The 18274-nt window shown below is 38.4% G+C and overlaps 1 protein-coding gene across 3 annotated transcripts in view; it reads right to left on the bottom strand.

The window, feature by feature from the left end:
* ARHGAP10 (Rho GTPase activating protein 10) overlaps positions 1 to 18274 on the bottom strand; it is a 364988-nt gene that overhangs the window by 202149 nt on the left and 144565 nt on the right. For 2 of the 3 annotated variants that reach the window (XM_072621216.1, XM_072621217.1), the window contains exons 5-6: positions 7999 to 8100; positions 437 to 547 (exon numbers count right to left, since the gene is read on the bottom strand). In XM_072621216.1, the coding sequence (XP_072477317.1) occupies positions 437 to 547; positions 7999 to 8100 (213 nt within the window). Of the gene's footprint in view, positions 1 to 436; positions 548 to 731; positions 956 to 7998; positions 8101 to 18274 lie in introns of those variants that run through there. The other variant, XM_072621218.1, reaches the window with a different exon arrangement.

Below are 18274 nucleotides of genomic sequence, written 5' to 3'. Positions count from 1 at the left end.
GGGAGGGGAGGCAAGGAAGGGGGAAGAGGAGGAGAATGGAGTGGGGAGGAGGACAGGAGGGATATTATTTCTCTCTTTTGCTCTTGTCCAGCTGTTTCAATTCTGTCCACCTCTTTGTGACCCCATTTGGGGTTTTCTTGACAGATACTGGAGTGATTTGCCATCTTTCTCCAGTTCATTTTACATTTTACAACTGAGGCAAATAGAGTTAAATGACATGCCTAGGGTCACACAGCTAGTGCGTATCTGAGGCCAGATTTGAATTTAGGAAGATGACTGACTCCAGGCTTAGCACTCTATCCACTATGCCACCTAGCTACCCATACTGGAAAATGTAGATAATGTAAAATTAAGATAGCAATAAAAATTAATTTACCAAAATGTAAATATACATGCATATATGTATATATATATACATATATTTACATATGCTTACCGGTTCCACAAACTCAAACTTTTTTCTTTCTTGGATTTCTTGAAGCTTGCACACATATTCGAGAGACAACTCATAGAAGTGTTTTCGATTCTGTTCCACTTGGATGTCTGCCTGTATTCAAAGAATGCAGATGGGTAAAATTACAGGCGCTGGAAAGATGTTCTCCATATGATAAGGTGGACTGACTATACGGGGCTTTTTTTTCTTAAAGACTGAACAAGAAGCCTCCAGGCATCAGAGAAACAGTCTTATAAATAAAACACCCAGTCCTTCTGTAAACGTGAAAATCACATACCTCAATTAACCAATGCTCTGAAGACAAAGCTTCTTTTAGCAAAGCTAGCCTGGGTGTGGAAAAGAGTGAGGGATGCCAGGGAGTGGTTGCGATGGCACTGTCCCAGTTATAATCCACTTGTGGGCAAATAAGGCTCTGCCGAAGGATGAGTGAACTCCCAGACATCTGGTCCTCCTTCACTCCCCCCTGCTGTGACTGACTTGGGAGATTATTTCCCTTCTAGTCTGCACATATCATTTTCATAGTATTTTATTTTTCTAATTGCATATAAAGATAAATTCTAACACTCATTTGAAAATTTTTTGAGTTCCACATTTTCTCCTTCCCTTCCTTCCCTCTCCCTCCCTAAGATGGTAAGGAATTTGAAATAGGCCGTATGTAAGCAATCATGTAAAACATATTTCCATATTAGTCACATTGTGAAAGAAGAAACAGACACAAAGAAAAATACATCCACACAAATAAAGTGAAAATAATATGCTGCAATTTGCATTCAGGTTGCATCAGTTCTTCTCTGGATATGAAAAGTATTTTTCCTCGAGTCTTTTGGAATTGTCTTAGACCGTTCTATTGCTGGGAATAGCTAAGTCATCCATAGGTGATCCTTTTACAATACTGCTATGACGGTGTGTACAATGCTCATTTCACTTTGTATCAATTCATGTAAGTCTTTCCATGTTTTCCTGAAATCTACCTGCTCATCATTTCTTATAGCACAATAATATTCCATTCATATACCATTCAGCCACTCTCCAATTGAAATCCATCCCCTCCAATTCTTTGCCACAAAAAGAGCTGCTATAAATATTTTCATATATACAGGTCCTTTCTACTCCCTCTTCCCCTTTTTAAAATTTCTTTGGGATACAGACCTAGTAGCGCTATTGCTGAGTCAAAGGGTATGCAGAGTTTGCTTGCCCTCTGAGCACAGCTCCACATTGCTTTCCAGAATGGCTGGATCAGTTCACAACTCCAACAATGCATTAATCTTCCAATTTTCTCACATCCCCTCCAATGTTCATTTTCCTTTTCTGTCAATTACTCAATCTGATAGGAAGGAGGTGGTATCTCAGAGTTGTTTTAATTTGAATTTCTCTAATCAATAATGATTTGTAACATTTTTTCATATAACTCTAGACAGCTATTATTTCTTTGTCTGAAAACTTCCTGCATATATCCTTTGACCATCTATCAATTGGAGAATGACTTGTATTCTTACAAATTTGATTCAGTTCTCTATATATTTGAATACTGAGGCCTTTATCAGAGAGGTCTGCTGTAAAAATTGTTTCCCAGCTTTCTGATTTCCTTCTAATATTCATTATATTGGTTATGTTTGTGCAAAATCTTTTTCATTTGACATAATCAAATTATCCAGTTTACATTTCATAATGCTCTTTATCTCATTTGCTCATAAATTCTTCCCTCCTCCATAGATCTGACAGGTAATTTCTTCCTAATTTGCTTATGCTATCACCCTTCATGTCTAAATCATTTTGACCCATTTTGACCTTATTTTGGTATATGGCGCATGTTGATCCAAACCTTCTTTGTCATACTGTTTTCCCAGCAGTTTTTGTCAAATAGTGAGTTTCTATCCCAGAAGCTGGAGTCTTTGGGTTTATCAAACACTAGATTACTATGGTCATTTACCACTGTGTCTTGTGCACCTAATCTATTCCACTGATCCACCATTCTGTCTCTTAGCCAGTATCAGATAGCTTTGATGGTTATTATTCTGAATATATCTTATATATATATATATGAGTACAGTACCTTGCCCATAATTGGCTCTTAGTAAATGCTAAACTGAAATGCAAAGTGATACCCAAAACAAAATCCAGTATTCCAGGGTTAGTCTGACCTGGGCCCCTCCAATGTCAACTGACTGTTCTAGACACCATTCTCCAATTCAGTGCATCCAGGGATCACATTCATGTTTTAGACAGCCACATCACGCTGCAGACCTTTGGAGTCAGATGATGATGCTACTGCCAAAGCACCTTGGTGGCTACAGTGGACAGAGCTCTGACCTGGAGACACGAGGGCCAGAGTTCAAATCTGGCCTCAGACATCTGTTACCTGTGGGACTCTGGGCAGAACACTCACCCTGTGCCTACCTCAGTTTTTTCAGCTGTACAATGGAGGTACAATACAATACAGTATAATACAGTACAGTATCATAAAGTACAGTATAGTATAATATAGTGTAGTATAACACAGAATTATATAGTATAATATAGTATAATACAGTATAATATGATAATGGTATGGTACAGTATAATGTATACTATAGTACAGCATAGTATAATATAGCATAGCATAATATATAATTTGATACTGATACAAAATAATACAATAATAATCTAACTCCCAGGGCTGTTGTGAGAATAAAATGAGGGATTATTAGTAAAGTACTTAGCACGGTGCCGGGCATACAGGAGGTGCTTAATAAATATTTCTCTGATTATAGACATTTCTCTGACTCACTGATTCAACAAGCATGCATTAACTACAAAACCTTTAACAAATAATATCTCATTTCATCCCCTCAAGGACCCTACAAAAGGAGTGTTTTTATTATTATCCCCATTGCACAGGTGAGGAAACCGAGGCAGACAAATGCTAAGGGACTTGCCTAAGGCTACTGACTGAGGTTTTCCTGACTCCAGTTCAGCCCTCTATCCAACAAGTGGCCAGGTTCTCTCTTGCCATCGTCGGCAACCATTCTGAGTGCCAGCATTGCCCTTCCTAGTATGGAGGATATTGCTCCTGACAGAGAAGATGGAAGCATAATAGCATGTGAACAGATGTTTTCTTTCTCTTATCCATCAGCTGCCATTAATCTCTCTGCCCTGAGCAATAGGTCTGACCCTTCTTTTTTCCTCTTCTTCCATCTAATACTCTCCCAATTCCTCTTGATCAATCTGCCTGTCCTTTAGCTTCTCTGGATATACCAAAGAAGTGACTGATATATGAACAAAAACTAATACTAAGCATTTATTTATGCTTTAAGGTTTATAAAGCACTTTACATACCTCATTTAATCTTCCCACAAACACTGTGAGGGAGGTTCGTATTTTATCCCCATTTCACAGCGAGGAAACTGAGGTAGAGAGAGGCTAACTGACCTATCCAGGGCCAAACACCTAGTAAGCGTCTAAGACAGGATGTGAACTCAGGTCTTCCTTAGTCTAAGTCCAACTTTATCCACTGAGCCACTTAGCTGACTAAGCCATATCCCTGGTAGTGATACCAGCCCAACACACACACAGTTCTTCATTCCCTGGAACAAACCACCTCCCAAGTCCAGTTCAACTCAGTCAGAGATCCTGCCAAAGGAACCACCAAAACAGGCTTAAAACAGAGGAAAAGTCTTGTTGCCACTATCTGATGTGCAGGGAGAGGAAAGTAGAAGCTGAGGCCAAGGCAGAAAGTAGGAGACGGGCTCTCGATATTTCCTGACAAAAACAAAATGCTAATAATGATGAGGCTATTAACCCCACCTACAACACTGCTTCCTTGAGAAAATACATTCTCAGTCTCAAATGACTCACATTAACTTTTAAAACACAAGTCATTTAAGTCATTAGGGACTAGTTGGCTAGGCATGTGCAAAGAGTGTATATTGTATGATGCTGAAAAGAGACTGATCAATAATAATATTTTTTCATAAAGCACAAATTATTATGGGAGACAATATCTGAGTTATGAAATAATAAGCATCTACTTTAAAATGCACTAATGAAAATAACAGGATAAAGAGAATGGGCTTTTTCACTTTTAATCCAAGTTATTCCTGTTCTTGTTCAACTCATTTCAAGTAAATCAACTTACGTTATTGAGGAAGCATGGCAGGGGGAGGGGAGTGAAAATACTGCTGAGACTAAGGTGAGGAAAGCTATTAACTCATTTGTTTTAAAATCTTTTTGTAATCATCTCTTTTGTTACTGTGGGTGAAGATATTTTTTCACATTATAATTTATAAGAATTAAATTGCACACAGGTAATAATAGTCAGAATTTCTTTGGCAGTACGACTAAATTATATTGTATTGAAGATGATTAAAATACAATTCTAAAACTCAATTGAATGACTACAAATAGTTTCCAATGTCTGTAGAATGGGCATAGAAACTTTTCAAAATGAGAATGTCTGGGCACAGGCTCTTGGTGCTTTATACTCCCATGATAGAACTTCAGAATTCTGATCTAAGCATCTATATAAACACAGACATGAATTTTTTCTTTCCCAAATTAAGGTATACATATACATTTGGTTTACACAGTGTATGTTGAGAGTTGGGAAGTGCTGTGCACTTCATTCCCTGGAACAAACCAGGGATTAACTGAGTCAGGATTTAGGTTTAAATTCTGGCCATGCCACTTCATCTCCCCTCATCCCATGAGGGAAGTTAACAAACCTTTCCAGGTTTCCGTCAAACAAGCAGATTATTCAATACCCTCTGAGGTCCTTCATTCCAAGGAAGTCACTTATGTCACAAAAATGAAACCTTGAGAAATTAGGCCGAGTATGCCTAAATACATCTTATCATCTTGGTATTTTAAAAGAAAGCGTGTTGATGGAATGTGTATGTATAAATATAAAAATGATACATATCAAAAGGAAGAAAACTAAGAGTTATTTCCTTAGTCTTTAAATATGGCCTTTGTCTCCAACAAGTCTAAGAAACATCTAGTCTACATCTTCTCATACATTATTTATGGTGCTTTCAAAAAAAAAAAAAAGAGCTGACAAAAGTTAGAAAGAACCCCTGAGGGGGACTTGAAAGTCTGCCAAGAAACTTAAAGCCCGATATTTAAGCTGTAAATGATGACAACCAGCAACTTCTCTACATTTTCTGGAGAATCATATGATACAAGGTTTTGCACCCCTTTAGAAAAAAATTGCTGGTGAAGAAGCTGGAGATTTGACAGCTCACTGGATTTCCTCATTTGATAGATTTTCTAAAATTCAAGTTACAACTGAGTTTTATACAAACACAAAGAGCACCACTTGACAAATAACACTTAGGTGCACCTACAGTGGGGACAGGATCAAACAAGGCTACACTGAGAGTTGAAAGGGACTTTAGTCAAGGACGCTCCAACCCTTTCATTTTACCTGGAAGGACAGAGAGGTTATGTAACTGGCAATAACTGGGAGAGCTGAGATTCGTTCTCGATGTCTTTCTGGAAATTCCAAAAGAAAAAAAATTTCCCCTTAGGGAAGCAAAACAACTTGGTTGTTATGGAATTGATGCTCACCAGTTGGCTTCAGAGTCAGGAAAAATTGGCTTCCAATGCCATTTCTGACACATAGGAGTCATGTGACAGTGAGCAAGTCGCTTCCCCTCTTGGTGCCCCCAGGAAATTCTCTATGATTAAGAAATTCAAAGAGAAGGAATTTCTTCACTGGGAATTGGTTCTCCATACCAGTGAAATCTCGAGTTCGATCCCCACACAAAAAAATGAAGCATGAAATGAGGAAGCAATTAATAGAAAAAAATTAAAAGGTATTAGTACAAAAAATGTTTATTTAAGTGTTTGAAAGGTTTAAGAAAAATATTTATGATGCACATTCTAACCAAATCTTAAGTGACAGGGGAAACAATTATTGAGCAAGAAATCAAAAACATTAGTAAAATATCTTCTGTTTTTTCCCATTGAAGTATTCAAAAATTTAAGAAAAATATTTCCAATACACATTCTAACCAAATCTGTCAAAGAGGCAGTGGGAAACAATGATCAGGTAAGAAATCAAAAGCATTAGTATTTTTTTTCTTTTTCCATTTAAGTGGAAAAAACGTTTTTAAAAAGTATTTCCAATACATGCTCTAACAATCTTTCAAAGGGGAAAAGGAAGAAACAAAAACTATGAGCAAATTTTTTTCTATATAAGTACTAAAAACTTTTTAAAAACATACTTCTAATACATACCCTTACCAAATCTTTCCAAAGGGAAGGAGGAGGGGAGAAACACAAAAACTCCCTCCAGATGATGGAAATTGTTTTAGCTTTATCTCTTAATGGGGAACTATCTTTGAACCCTTTGGCAGCTCCCCAGATTTCAAAGTCAAACACTAAAACATGAAAAGAGAAAATAGAGATGACTTGGAAGATGAAAAGAAAATGGTAGAAACAAAAACAGAGGTTAGTTTTTATTCCCCTAAAAGCTTCACTTAATTCTGGCTGCTGCCTTGGGCTTCAGGTCATGGAGAATTTCTCATGACTAGCACCCGAAATACTAGTTATTGCTCCTCCTGTTCTAGTTAATCATGAAAGACGAATGTTCTCAGAGACTTCAGGTAAAGATGGCACCACGACAATTAATACAGACAAGCCCAGCTCTATCACACAGACTCCAGCAATGATCCAAAAAGGGCATCAGGTCACATGAGCATCAAGAAATGCAAAGAGAAATATCCTCTGGGTTAGAGCTTCACCCAAAAACAGACGTAAGCCATCAGCGATGGAAGGAGTGTCTTGAAAGCTAGAGAAAATCGACAGCTGTGCCATGACTGGTACATGATATACAAAAGAATATTCATATAACTCTTAAATTTTTTAAAAAGAATATTTTTTCTTAGTGGCTATAGCTCTTGAATCCTAAAAATCATTCTATTAATCAATCAATAAACATTTATTAAGTACGTACTATGGGTCAGGCATTGTGCTAAGCACTAGGGATATAAAAAGACACAAAAGACATCTCCCTGCCCTCAAGGAGCTTACACTCTAACAGGGGAGATAACATGCCAACCAATATACACAAGACAAGCTAAATATAAGATAAATAAGAAATAATTAGCTGAAGGAAGGCACTGGAATTTGGAGCATTTTAGGTTGATTTCCTTATAAACACATCTTGAGAGGCTGTTTACTGGGCCATTTCATAAAACATCATTGTATCTTTTCTTTCAACCTAATGGCCTCTAAATTTATTTTTATTTTGAAAAACACCCAGCATAACCAGTATTTTCCTTCTTTGTAAACGTACATAAGTACTGGCAGGGTTAAGCACAAAATGTTCTACAGATTTATGTGGCGTCCTCTTTCCCCTGAAAAAGACATTCCTCTTTTTCTGTCCCTGGTGATGACTCATTAATGACAGCCTGAAGTTTTCGTATCATCTACACATTTATAGTTCTAAGCACTGGGAAAGGTTTATTTTATTTTGAAAAGAAAAATCACACACAGAAATAACAGACTCATAAAGTTTGTTTAGTTCTCGGAATACCCTGGGAAAGAAATGAAGAAATAAATACCTCTTGCAAATGAGCATCTTTCTTTTTAGCTGAAAGGTTCAAATGCTTATCCAAAAGGCTATAGTTCTTTTCTGTCTCTTTGTCAAACTTCTTTTTTTCCTCCTATAAATAAGAAGAGAGAGAGAGAGAAAGAGGAGAGGGAGGGGGAGAGAGAGAGAGAGAGAGAGAGAGAGAGAGAGAGAGAGAGAGAGAGAGAGAGAGAGAGAGAGAGAGAGATGAGGACAAATAAGTAATTTTAAAAAAAAACAATCCAATCCACCACAGAACTAGAAATGTAAAATATCTAAAAATAAAGCATGACCAAAGATGATGAAGGTTGCTGCAAATCATTTGGAGAATATTTATTTTTACTGAAGTCTTGGATAATCTATCACCAACAACTCTAGAACTGAATGTCTTACTATTCTTTAAGGAGGCTTCTTTTTACATGTTAACCAATGGTGTTTATCAGTTCACCTTCCTTCCACTTAAACCTGACCATGATATTTCAGTGTGGCATAGAGGTGACACTAAATTCTTCAAGATTTGGCAATAGAGTCTAAGATTTCACAGGAGCTACCAAAGCTCAAAGGGCTTTCAGAGAACGGACCAGGTGACAAGTTGTATATCCATCATCCAAGGACCTGTTTAGCTAAGTCAGAAAGGATTGCTACCAAACTTGCCTCAGCGAATGGGATGAAGAAATTTTAGGGCATTATCAATTTAGGTAGCCATGGGTTGTAATAGAAAGAACAATGGGCCTGGACTCAGGAAGATCTGAGCTTAAATCCTGCCTCAGATACCTACAAACTGTGTGGCTCTAGGAAAGCGACGTAACCTCTTTGCCTCTGTTTGCTCATCTGTAAAATGTGGATAAGAACAGTACCTACCCCAATGAGTTATTGTGTGAATCAATTAAGATAATATTTTTAAAGCATTTAATAAACTTTAAAGTGATATGTAGATGCCAAATAACTACTAAAGACCAGTTTTGAAAATACAGTGGGCTCACATTCTGTTATTGGAGACATGAATGTTCCAACACCAACAAAATTACAGATAACTTCAAATACGAACAAAAAAATGAGGTTCTGTTCTACTTACAAAATCACAAAATTCAGGACAGACAAGACTAGACCCTAGGGGCCATATAGTGCAGCCCTTTCAATTTACAGATTAAGAAACTGGAGACCATAGAGAGTCATGATTGTTCAAGGGTCATGCAAGAAGTAATAAGCAGAGATAGAATTTGGACTCAACGTTTCTTAGACTCTGAACCCCACAGTGCCTCCTCTGCTCTTATGGTCCTCACACCATGTAAAAATGAATTTACTGTACATTATAATCAACAGTCAATCAACACTATTTATTAAGTACTGAACACTGGGGATTCAAAGACCCTGCCCTGGACCTTACATTAACAAAAACAAACTTTGTGCAGATAGGAAACAAAAATAAGATTGATTTAAAATGAAAAGTGATTTTATTGGTTACGTGTGACCTGTCCTCTCTCACTTCCTCATTTACACAAAAGGGATGATGATTAATACCTCAAGTCCCTAACTTTCCAAAGCTGCTATGAAGTTCAAATGAAATAATATAAATTAAATATTTAACAAAAAATAAAGCACCGTACAGATATGTTTCAAAAAAGTGAAAAAGTTATAGGAAACATTTTTTAAAAATTACTCTCATAAAAGTCAGGTGAGAACACAGTTGATGTTGTTCAGTTGTTTTTTCAGTTACATCTGATTCTGTGTGATCCCATTTGAGGTTTTCTTGGCAGAGATATTGGGGCAGTTGTCCAGCTCATTTTATAGATGAGGAAACAGGCAAATAGGGTTAAGTGACTTGCTCAGGGTCCCACAACTTGTGTCTGAGACCAGATTTGAATTCAGGAAGATGTTAGGTTAGGTGTTCTATCCACTGAGACACCACAACTGCATACAAACATACAAAGGGTCCACAATTTCCTCAGATCTCCTTCCACTTACAACTTATAATTTAGCAATTCAATCTTACCTTGTTGCCCGATATTCAGACTGAGCATCCTGTTCTAAGAAGTGTTAAGGAAGGAATCTTGCCTCTGAGGCTACTAGCCCTGAAATGTCCTTGCAATACAGTTAACAGTACACCCAAATATAGGAACAAGTGAATTAATGAATAAATTAAAAAGCATTTATAAAGTGCTTACTGTGAGCAAGAGCTGTGCCAAGTACCTAAAATACAATTAGGAAATTTAAAAAAAAAAAAAAAAGGACAAGCCATATTCTCAAAAAACTCCCTCTCTAATTGAGGGAGACGACATGAAACAGATCAGTTGTAGAGCAAGGGAAAAGGCTCGTTAGTCTCAAGAATTCAGCAGAGGTCTGTCTGGTGCACCAGCAGCTCAGACAACAGGCCCTAGAAGTGTGAGCAGCTCTAGGTCATGTGTAAAGATCCTGAGGACTGCAGGATGCACAGTCTCTTGATTGATGAACCCTAAGCCATCCTTCCCTCTTGATCTCGCCTTTGATATTTTCTGCAATACGTGAAGCCAGAGGACAGAATGTCCAAATGTTTAGTGACACTTCCAAATGTGTACTGACTATTGATACAGTTACAAAAATTATCCAGGTATTGCCCAGAGACAGCATTAGGATTTTAGTTAAATGTGACCCCTTTAAGGGAAAACAGAATAAGAAAGTGAACTGTTAAAATACACAGACAGGCCTTCCCTACAGTTGCTTGCTCTGTACAACTTATTATTAGTTTTAATAAACATTTATCAAACACCAAGGAGGGTGTTGTGTTCCTCATGTTTTCAAAACATTCCTTTGACTTTAACCCATCTTATAACATTTCCAGGAATACAGAACATTCTCTTCCTTATTTTCAATCTTCTACTTTCCTAACTCAAAATAAAAAGCTATTCCAACCTTTCCTGGATTGATTTCTCTTTCGTGTGCTAGCCAATTTCTGGATTTTAGTCCTATTTTTTCTCTTTATTTCTTTATCTAACAATGGGGAAGGAGAGGAATAGGGAAGGAAATAAGGGGGAAAAGCATTTATTAAGCTCCTACGATGCGACAGGCACTGTGCTAAATGGAAGGGAGGTGACAAGGTCAGATCTACATTTTAGGACGACACGGGTGAGAGATGAATTAAAGAGAGAAAAGACTTGGGGTAGACAGGATGACCGGCAAGCTACTGAAACAGTCCAGGCATAAGGGAACGAGAGCCTGTATCAGAGTGGTCACAGCATCAGAACAGAGAAGGGGGCTTGGACAATAGATATTACTAAGGTAAAACTGATAGACCTCAGCAAGAGACTGGATATGCAGGAAGATAAGAATGGGGAATTTAGAATGTCACCTAAGCCACAAGCCTGAAAAATAACAAGAGAGATTAGGAAGAAAGCAAGATTTGAGGAAAAGGATAATGAGTTCAATTTTGGACATGCTGAGTTTAAGATATCTATAGGACATTGTAATGATAATGGGATTTAAGATCTTCCCCGCCTATTAATAGGCCTCATCTGGAGCTTAAGGGAAACTTGCCTAGGGGAGACTTGCTTGTAAGGAAGGCTTTCACATCTTTCGCCAACTTCTAATTAAGCACTGAGTCAAGAAGGCTGTGATGCCTTCTGGCTCTCAGAAGTGGAAATATACTCTGAGAAGTGTACAAATACTCTCAGGTGAGTATATTTGCTTTGGGGCTCATTTATGAGAGGACCTTGTGATTCCAACTCTGAGTAGCTGTATGTTCAGATCCCAGATTGCTCAGATGCAAAGGTTCTCTCGATTCAGGGATGTATGTAAAGTGTATAGCAATACTGCTTTGATTCAGGCAACCAGAGTCCTGTCTGTTGGTCTTTATTTCTCTACTTGTATTGTTTCATCATATTGGCTAACATGACAGAAAAGGTAAATGACAAATGCTGGAGGGGATATGGGAAAATTGGGACACTAATGCACTGCTGGTGGAGTTGTGAACTGGCCCTACCATTCTGGAGAACAATTTGGAACTAAGCCCAAGGGGCTATAAAACAAAACGATGCATACTCTTTGACTCAAAAATAGCACTACTAGGTGTGTATCCCAAAGATAACAAAGAAAAGGGGAATGGACCTGTTGGTACAAAAATATTTATAGTAAGGTTTTTTTGGTAGTGGCAAAGAATTGTAAATTGAGGAGATACCCATCAATTGGGAAACGGCTGAACAAGTTGTGATACACGATTGTGATGGAATACTATGGCACTATAAGAAATGATAAACAGACTGACTTTACAAAAATATGAGAAAACTTGCATAAAATAATGAAAAGTGAATCATTTAAAGAGTAACTGTGAATGACTAAGCCATTCTGAGTAATATATATGAATATTCAAATCAACTACAAAGGATTCATAAAGGAAGCTGCTATCCACCTCCAGAGAAAGAACTGATACATGGAAGTACCTATTGTATGGTTTTACATATATATCTATGTCAAATGTTGGACTTCTCTAATGCAGGCTTGGGAGGGAGACAGTTCAGAACTCAAAAAGTAACATGGATGGATGGATGGATGGATGGATGGATGGATGGATGGATGGATGGAAGGAAGAATAAATGACTTTCACTGAGTCTTTCCTCCTTCTCCCCAAAAAAGAAAAAAAGAAATGATGAGCAGGCTGGTTTCAGAAAAATCTGGGATAATTTATATGAACTCATGCAAAGTGAAATGAGCAGAACCAGGAAAACACTGTACACAGTAACAGCAATATTATAAGGATGATCAACTGCAAGAGACTTAGCTACTACAATCAAGATAACGATCCAAAACAATTCCAAAAGACCCACAATGAAAAATGCTAACCACCTCCAGAAAGAGAACTAATGAACTCTGAAAGCCAATTGAAGCTGACTTTTTTATTTTCTTTTTCGGTCTACATTTTATTTTACATCATGACTTAATATGGAAATGTTTTACATATATATAATCAGTATCAAATTGCTTGTCTTCTCAAAGAAGGAAAGGAGGCAGAGACATAATATGGATCTCAAAATTTTAAAAAGGTTAGAAAACTTTACATGTAATTGGGAAATATTTAATGAAATAAATAAAAATATATTAATAAAGAAAGGGGAGTGTCTTGCCAATCAGTAGACAACAACTACCAAAATTCTGACTGAGAAGCAGAGATATAGAAAGAGCGAACCTCAAATCAGGAGAGGTTTCTCTTGCTGTGTTTGTCCTTTGCTCTCCAAGAGGACAATGACATCAAGATGATGACATGACTTGCACTTGACTTTGATTTGAGGGAGGGAGGGCTGTGGTAGAGGGAGAGCCTGAGCTAACAATGGGGAGCAAAGAATACTCCAACTTTTCCACCTCAACCAGGGAAATGGGGAACATTTATGAAAGTGCAACTAGGGCTAAAGAGTTTGACTAGACAGGCTCTGTCATCAGGAGGGAGTCAGGTCTTGGTGAAAGCCAAAATATGAAAGGAGTGAAAAAGGAAAAGATGTAAAATGAAAGCAACTTTGTTACCCATGGAGCTCATATTCCAAATGGAAAGCCTAGGCATCTTTAGAGTGGGACATTAAGCCTGCAGGGGCTTGAAAGGAATGGGCAGTGAGGGAAGAAAAGGGAATTTGTATAATGACAGATGGGGTTCAGAATCTCTGGGCTGTAACCAAGTAGGAGTTTGTTAATCATTTCCTAATGACTTCAAGAAGGTTAACATCTCTGCAAGTTTGGCCTCAGGGTGGTGTCCTCTCAGGGTTTTCAGAAGCTCAGACACCAGACTAGTGAAGGAAGCTGATGGAGTATCATTTCTCTCCTATCCCTGAAGGCATGCCAGGCTGGGAGAGGACAAAGGAGGAAGGAGTGGCATCTCCCTACCCCTGTAGGCAGGGTCCTGTGCAAAAGGAAAGAAGCTAGTGAAGGGGACAGACAGGTGATGGAATGGGGTCTCTCTGACCTCCTGCCACTTAACATTAACAAGACACAACTTGAACCATTTTATGGACATTACGCTTGGGTCCTTCTTAATAAGTATTTCACTGTTAGGAGTGTAATTTGAACCCGAACACTATATCCCTAGACTAGCAGTACATAAGTGAACATATAGATAAAATTCTAGCCCTGTACCCCCTCTTTCTGAGGAGTGCAAAATGGCTAGCCAATGACCATTCCAACCTCCTATTGGCTCTCCCTGCAGTAATTAAAGTCACACTTGGAGAAGGTAGTGGAGATGAGATACTACAGATGGATCTATTCCTGTCTCCCTTTGAGCCACACATGACACCCCCTTGCAATACCTGAATTTACATTCCCAGTGCTCAGCACTCTGCCAGATACATAATAAGCTCTTAATAAATACTTGCTGACCTGATGTCTGTGATGCTGGGCAAATCACTTCACCTTTCTCTGCCTCAGTTTCCTCATCTGTAAATGAGGATAACATAACACCCACCACCCAAGGTTGCTGTTAGGATGAAATGAGATCATGTACGCAATATACTCTGCAGACTTTAAAGTGCTGCATGAATGCTCGCTATTGTTACCATCATCATAAATATCTTACTACCTTTTTTAATGTCACTGTCTTTGTCAACTTTATCAAGCACACATTAAAAATTGACATAAAGGTAAGTTTTCTCTCATGGCTGCTCACCTGAGTAAAATAAAATTGTCTAACCAACTGGGATTCTAAAGGATGGATGAGGTAACATGCTATCCACCTTCTAACAGACAGATAATGAACTCAAGCTACAGAATGTAACATTATTTATTGAATATGGCTAATGTAGGAATTAGTTTCTCTTGGTTAAGCACATTTGTTACGAGGGTCTTGATTTCCCTTTGTTTTTTTCTTTTCCCAATAGGAGAGGAGTAGGAATAAACAGATTTCTGTTAATTGAAAAAACAAAATTTAAAAGTAAATAAAATTAGCAAGACTTAGCATGACTTTCTAAGCAAATTCATGACCCCTATAGCTCAGTAATTAGTGGAAATCATTTAAAGATGTGTATTCTCTCAGTCAATTTCCGGTGTAGCACAGAATCGGAGAACCCAGGGACACTGACATCAGCAAACAAAACACTTGACCAATTCAATGAAAGTATTATGTATGCATGAAAATGAAATTAATAAGGGTAGGATTGGGAAAGTAACCGATGACATCAAGTCTTTGGAAACAAAGAATTTAGCCAAGGGACAATATCCCGCCCACTAAGTGAAGCAGAAATACTTGCTCTCACCCATGGAATGCTATAGGACAAATGCCACTGTGTTTTGGCACAGGGTTCCAAAGTCTGAGATATAATTACTCCTTCTTTCCATCTGCACTTCATGCAGTGATGGGACACAGTTTGCTGAGCAGCAGTGAGGGCCCAGCAGAGGTTAAACAGCAAGCAAATGTAAATGTCACTGGTGACAACAGCATACATTAGTAGTGGGGCCGATGGGGACGGCTTCATGATTTTTCCCCAGCAACGCTGGGCAAGCCTGGAGCAGAAAGAGAAGCTGGAGACTTAGCTTTTCTCAGCAATGCAAGGACCTAAAACAACTGCAAGGGACTCGTGGTGGAAAATGCCATCCACACCCAGAGAAAGAACCATGCAGTCTGAAGGAAGATCAAAATAGACTATTTGCTCCCTCTCTTTTTTTTGTATTGTCTGTTTTGTTTTTTCTTTTTCATGGGTTCTTCCATCCATTCTAATTCTTCTGTACAACAAATTCATTGCAGGCCATCTTGTGGAGGGGGGAAGGAAGGGAGTCCGAGAAAATTTAAAACTTACAGAAGTGAATGTTAAAAACTAAAAATAAATTCATTTAAAAAATGAAAGAAAAAGAAAAAGCAGCTGGCATGAGCATCCTCAAACAGGGAAAGGCAGTAATCAGTGCTGACTCTAGACATAGGCCACTTCTTACCTATGTCACCTTGGCAAAGTCACTTAATCTCCCTGGGCCTCAGTTTCCTCTTCTGTAAAATGAAGAGGTCAGGTTAGTGATCTCCAAGTTTCCTTCCAGCTCTAGTTGTAATATGTTTAACTGACATGGAGGAAGTCAAAGGGGACTAATGTTATAGGATATGAACAAAAGTACTGAAATAGCTGATTCTTTAGAATCATGCCCAGGAAAACCTCAAGACTAGTGAGAGAAGGGAGGACCAAAAGGTAAAAGCTAGAGGCAGGGATGAAGATAAAGAAGGCAGAAACTGGCTTTCATTGATTCAGTCCTTATATCCCCAATACTAAGCATAGAGTCTTCCACACTAGAATGTCTACTGAATTAAACTTACTGTGATAGGTAGCACTACAGGGACTGTGGTCAGAGAGGAAAATTTCAGATGGAAACATTAAAAGGTAGAACAAATCCAAGGGAAAACAACATGGCACCATGAGTCAAAATGCTGGATCTAGAGCATGAAGAACAAGATACAAATTCTGCCACACTGTGCAATCCTAAACAAGTCACTTAAAATTCTCATCTGTAAAATGAGAAGACTGGACAGGATGACTCCTAGGGTACCTCTCAAAATTCTAAATCTACAGGCCTATGATAGTGAGTTCCAAGGCATGGTCAGTGTTAGAGTACTGGGAGATGATGATGATAACTAAAATTTATATAGTGCTTACTATGTGCCAAGCACTGTGCTAGGAACTTTGCAATTCTAATCTCATCTGATCCTCAAAACAGGGAGATTGGTGCTATTATTATCCACATTTTACAGATGAGGAAACTGAGGCAAAGAAGGGTTAGATGACCTGCCCAAAGTCACACAACCAGTAAATGTCTGAGGCAGAACTGTACTTCCTGACTCCAAATCTAACACTTTTGAATTATATTACTGTGCTGGCTAAGGAGATATGAAGTCAGGGTCCGAGATGGATAATCAAAGTAGATGATAACTGCCCAAGGATGATGTCAGAAGAGGAAGGCGGGTGAATGTCCTGGAGGAAAGGAGACTGTCTACAAGCAGCATGAGTGAACAAGTCCCTAGTCCTCAGGATGTGAGGTAAGGGGGTAGCCTCCTATATTGGAGTAACTTACAAAGAAAGAATTATCATCAAAGAAACAATAAGAAATGGACACAAAGCTTGTGAAGAAAGTTGAGAATATAAGGGAGTTTGCCTGTGCCAGAATGGATGTTCCATAAAGCACTGGTTTGATTGAAAAAAAAAACCATTTATATCCTATCTTACAAATGTATAATATCCTTGTAAGGCATACAGTACAAGATTTATTTTACTCCCATTTTACAGATGAGAAGAAAAAGGCTTAAAGGTCAAAGTGATAGATGCAATTAGGTTAATGAGAGAGCTAGGGTTTAAACTGACTTCAAATCCAGAGATCTTTCTACAATACTTCAATGGGTCAGGACTGAGGACCAAATCCTGGGCAGGACTCTATCTACACTGGTCAGAGATGAGACTCCCAGATGAGGAAAGGATAGGGCTGTATACTGTGTCATGTATAGTACTTAGAGATGACCAAAATGAGGCATGTGAGAGGCTGACAGAGACACAATAAGCCCAGGAGGAAAACAGCTACTGAAGGAATGGAGAGGACCAATCGACCTTACGGTTCTAACTCAAGTGTTTAAAGATGATGTGTCACTTGGAAAGCTCGACAGGCTCTGGTCAATGTCTCCTGGTGGTGGTGTATGGGGGAACAATTTACACAAGCCAAGTGACCATCAACACTTCCATGTTCCGTACCTCCCTTGAATTGTCTTCCTTGGCAAGCCTATCCATTCCTCTGATTTCAATCATCACTTCTACGTAGATAACTCCTCCCAAAATCCTATCAAAAGCTTCAAACTGAGCTATGACTCCAAATTTCTGTCTGCCTACTAGATAGCTTCACATTAGATGTCTTGTGTGTGTGTTCGTCCTTCATTGCCGAAGAAGACCATGCCATCAGAGAAATAATGACATGACCTGCACTTGATTTTGTTTTGAATGAGGGAGGGCTGTGCAGGTCACCAGCCTCACTTCTCCAGAGCCATCTGAATCCAGTGACCAGATATTCATCAGGATGACTGAAGATGACCCAAGATGGGACAACTGGGATTAAGTGACTTGCCTAAGGTCACACAGCTAGTGAGTGTCAGGTGTCTGAGGTGAGATTTGAACTCAGGTCCTCCTGACTCCTGCACTGGTGCTCTATCCACTGCACCATCTAGCTGCCCGTTAGATATCTTACAGAAACTTAAAACCTAACATATTCCTTATAGCACTAGAAGATTAGGTTTTATTATGCACAGATGTAGTTTATTCATATGTATTCATATAAATGTATGTTCTATATATGCATATGTA

This window comes from Notamacropus eugenii, chromosome 6 (genome assembly GCF_028372415.1).
Source record: "Notamacropus eugenii isolate mMacEug1 chromosome 6, mMacEug1.pri_v2, whole genome shotgun sequence".
Classification (NCBI taxonomy): Eukaryota; Metazoa; Chordata; class Mammalia; order Diprotodontia; family Macropodidae; genus Notamacropus; species Notamacropus eugenii.
Note: the sequence above shows the minus strand (reverse complement) of the source record. Positions and strands in the feature narration are given on the sequence as shown.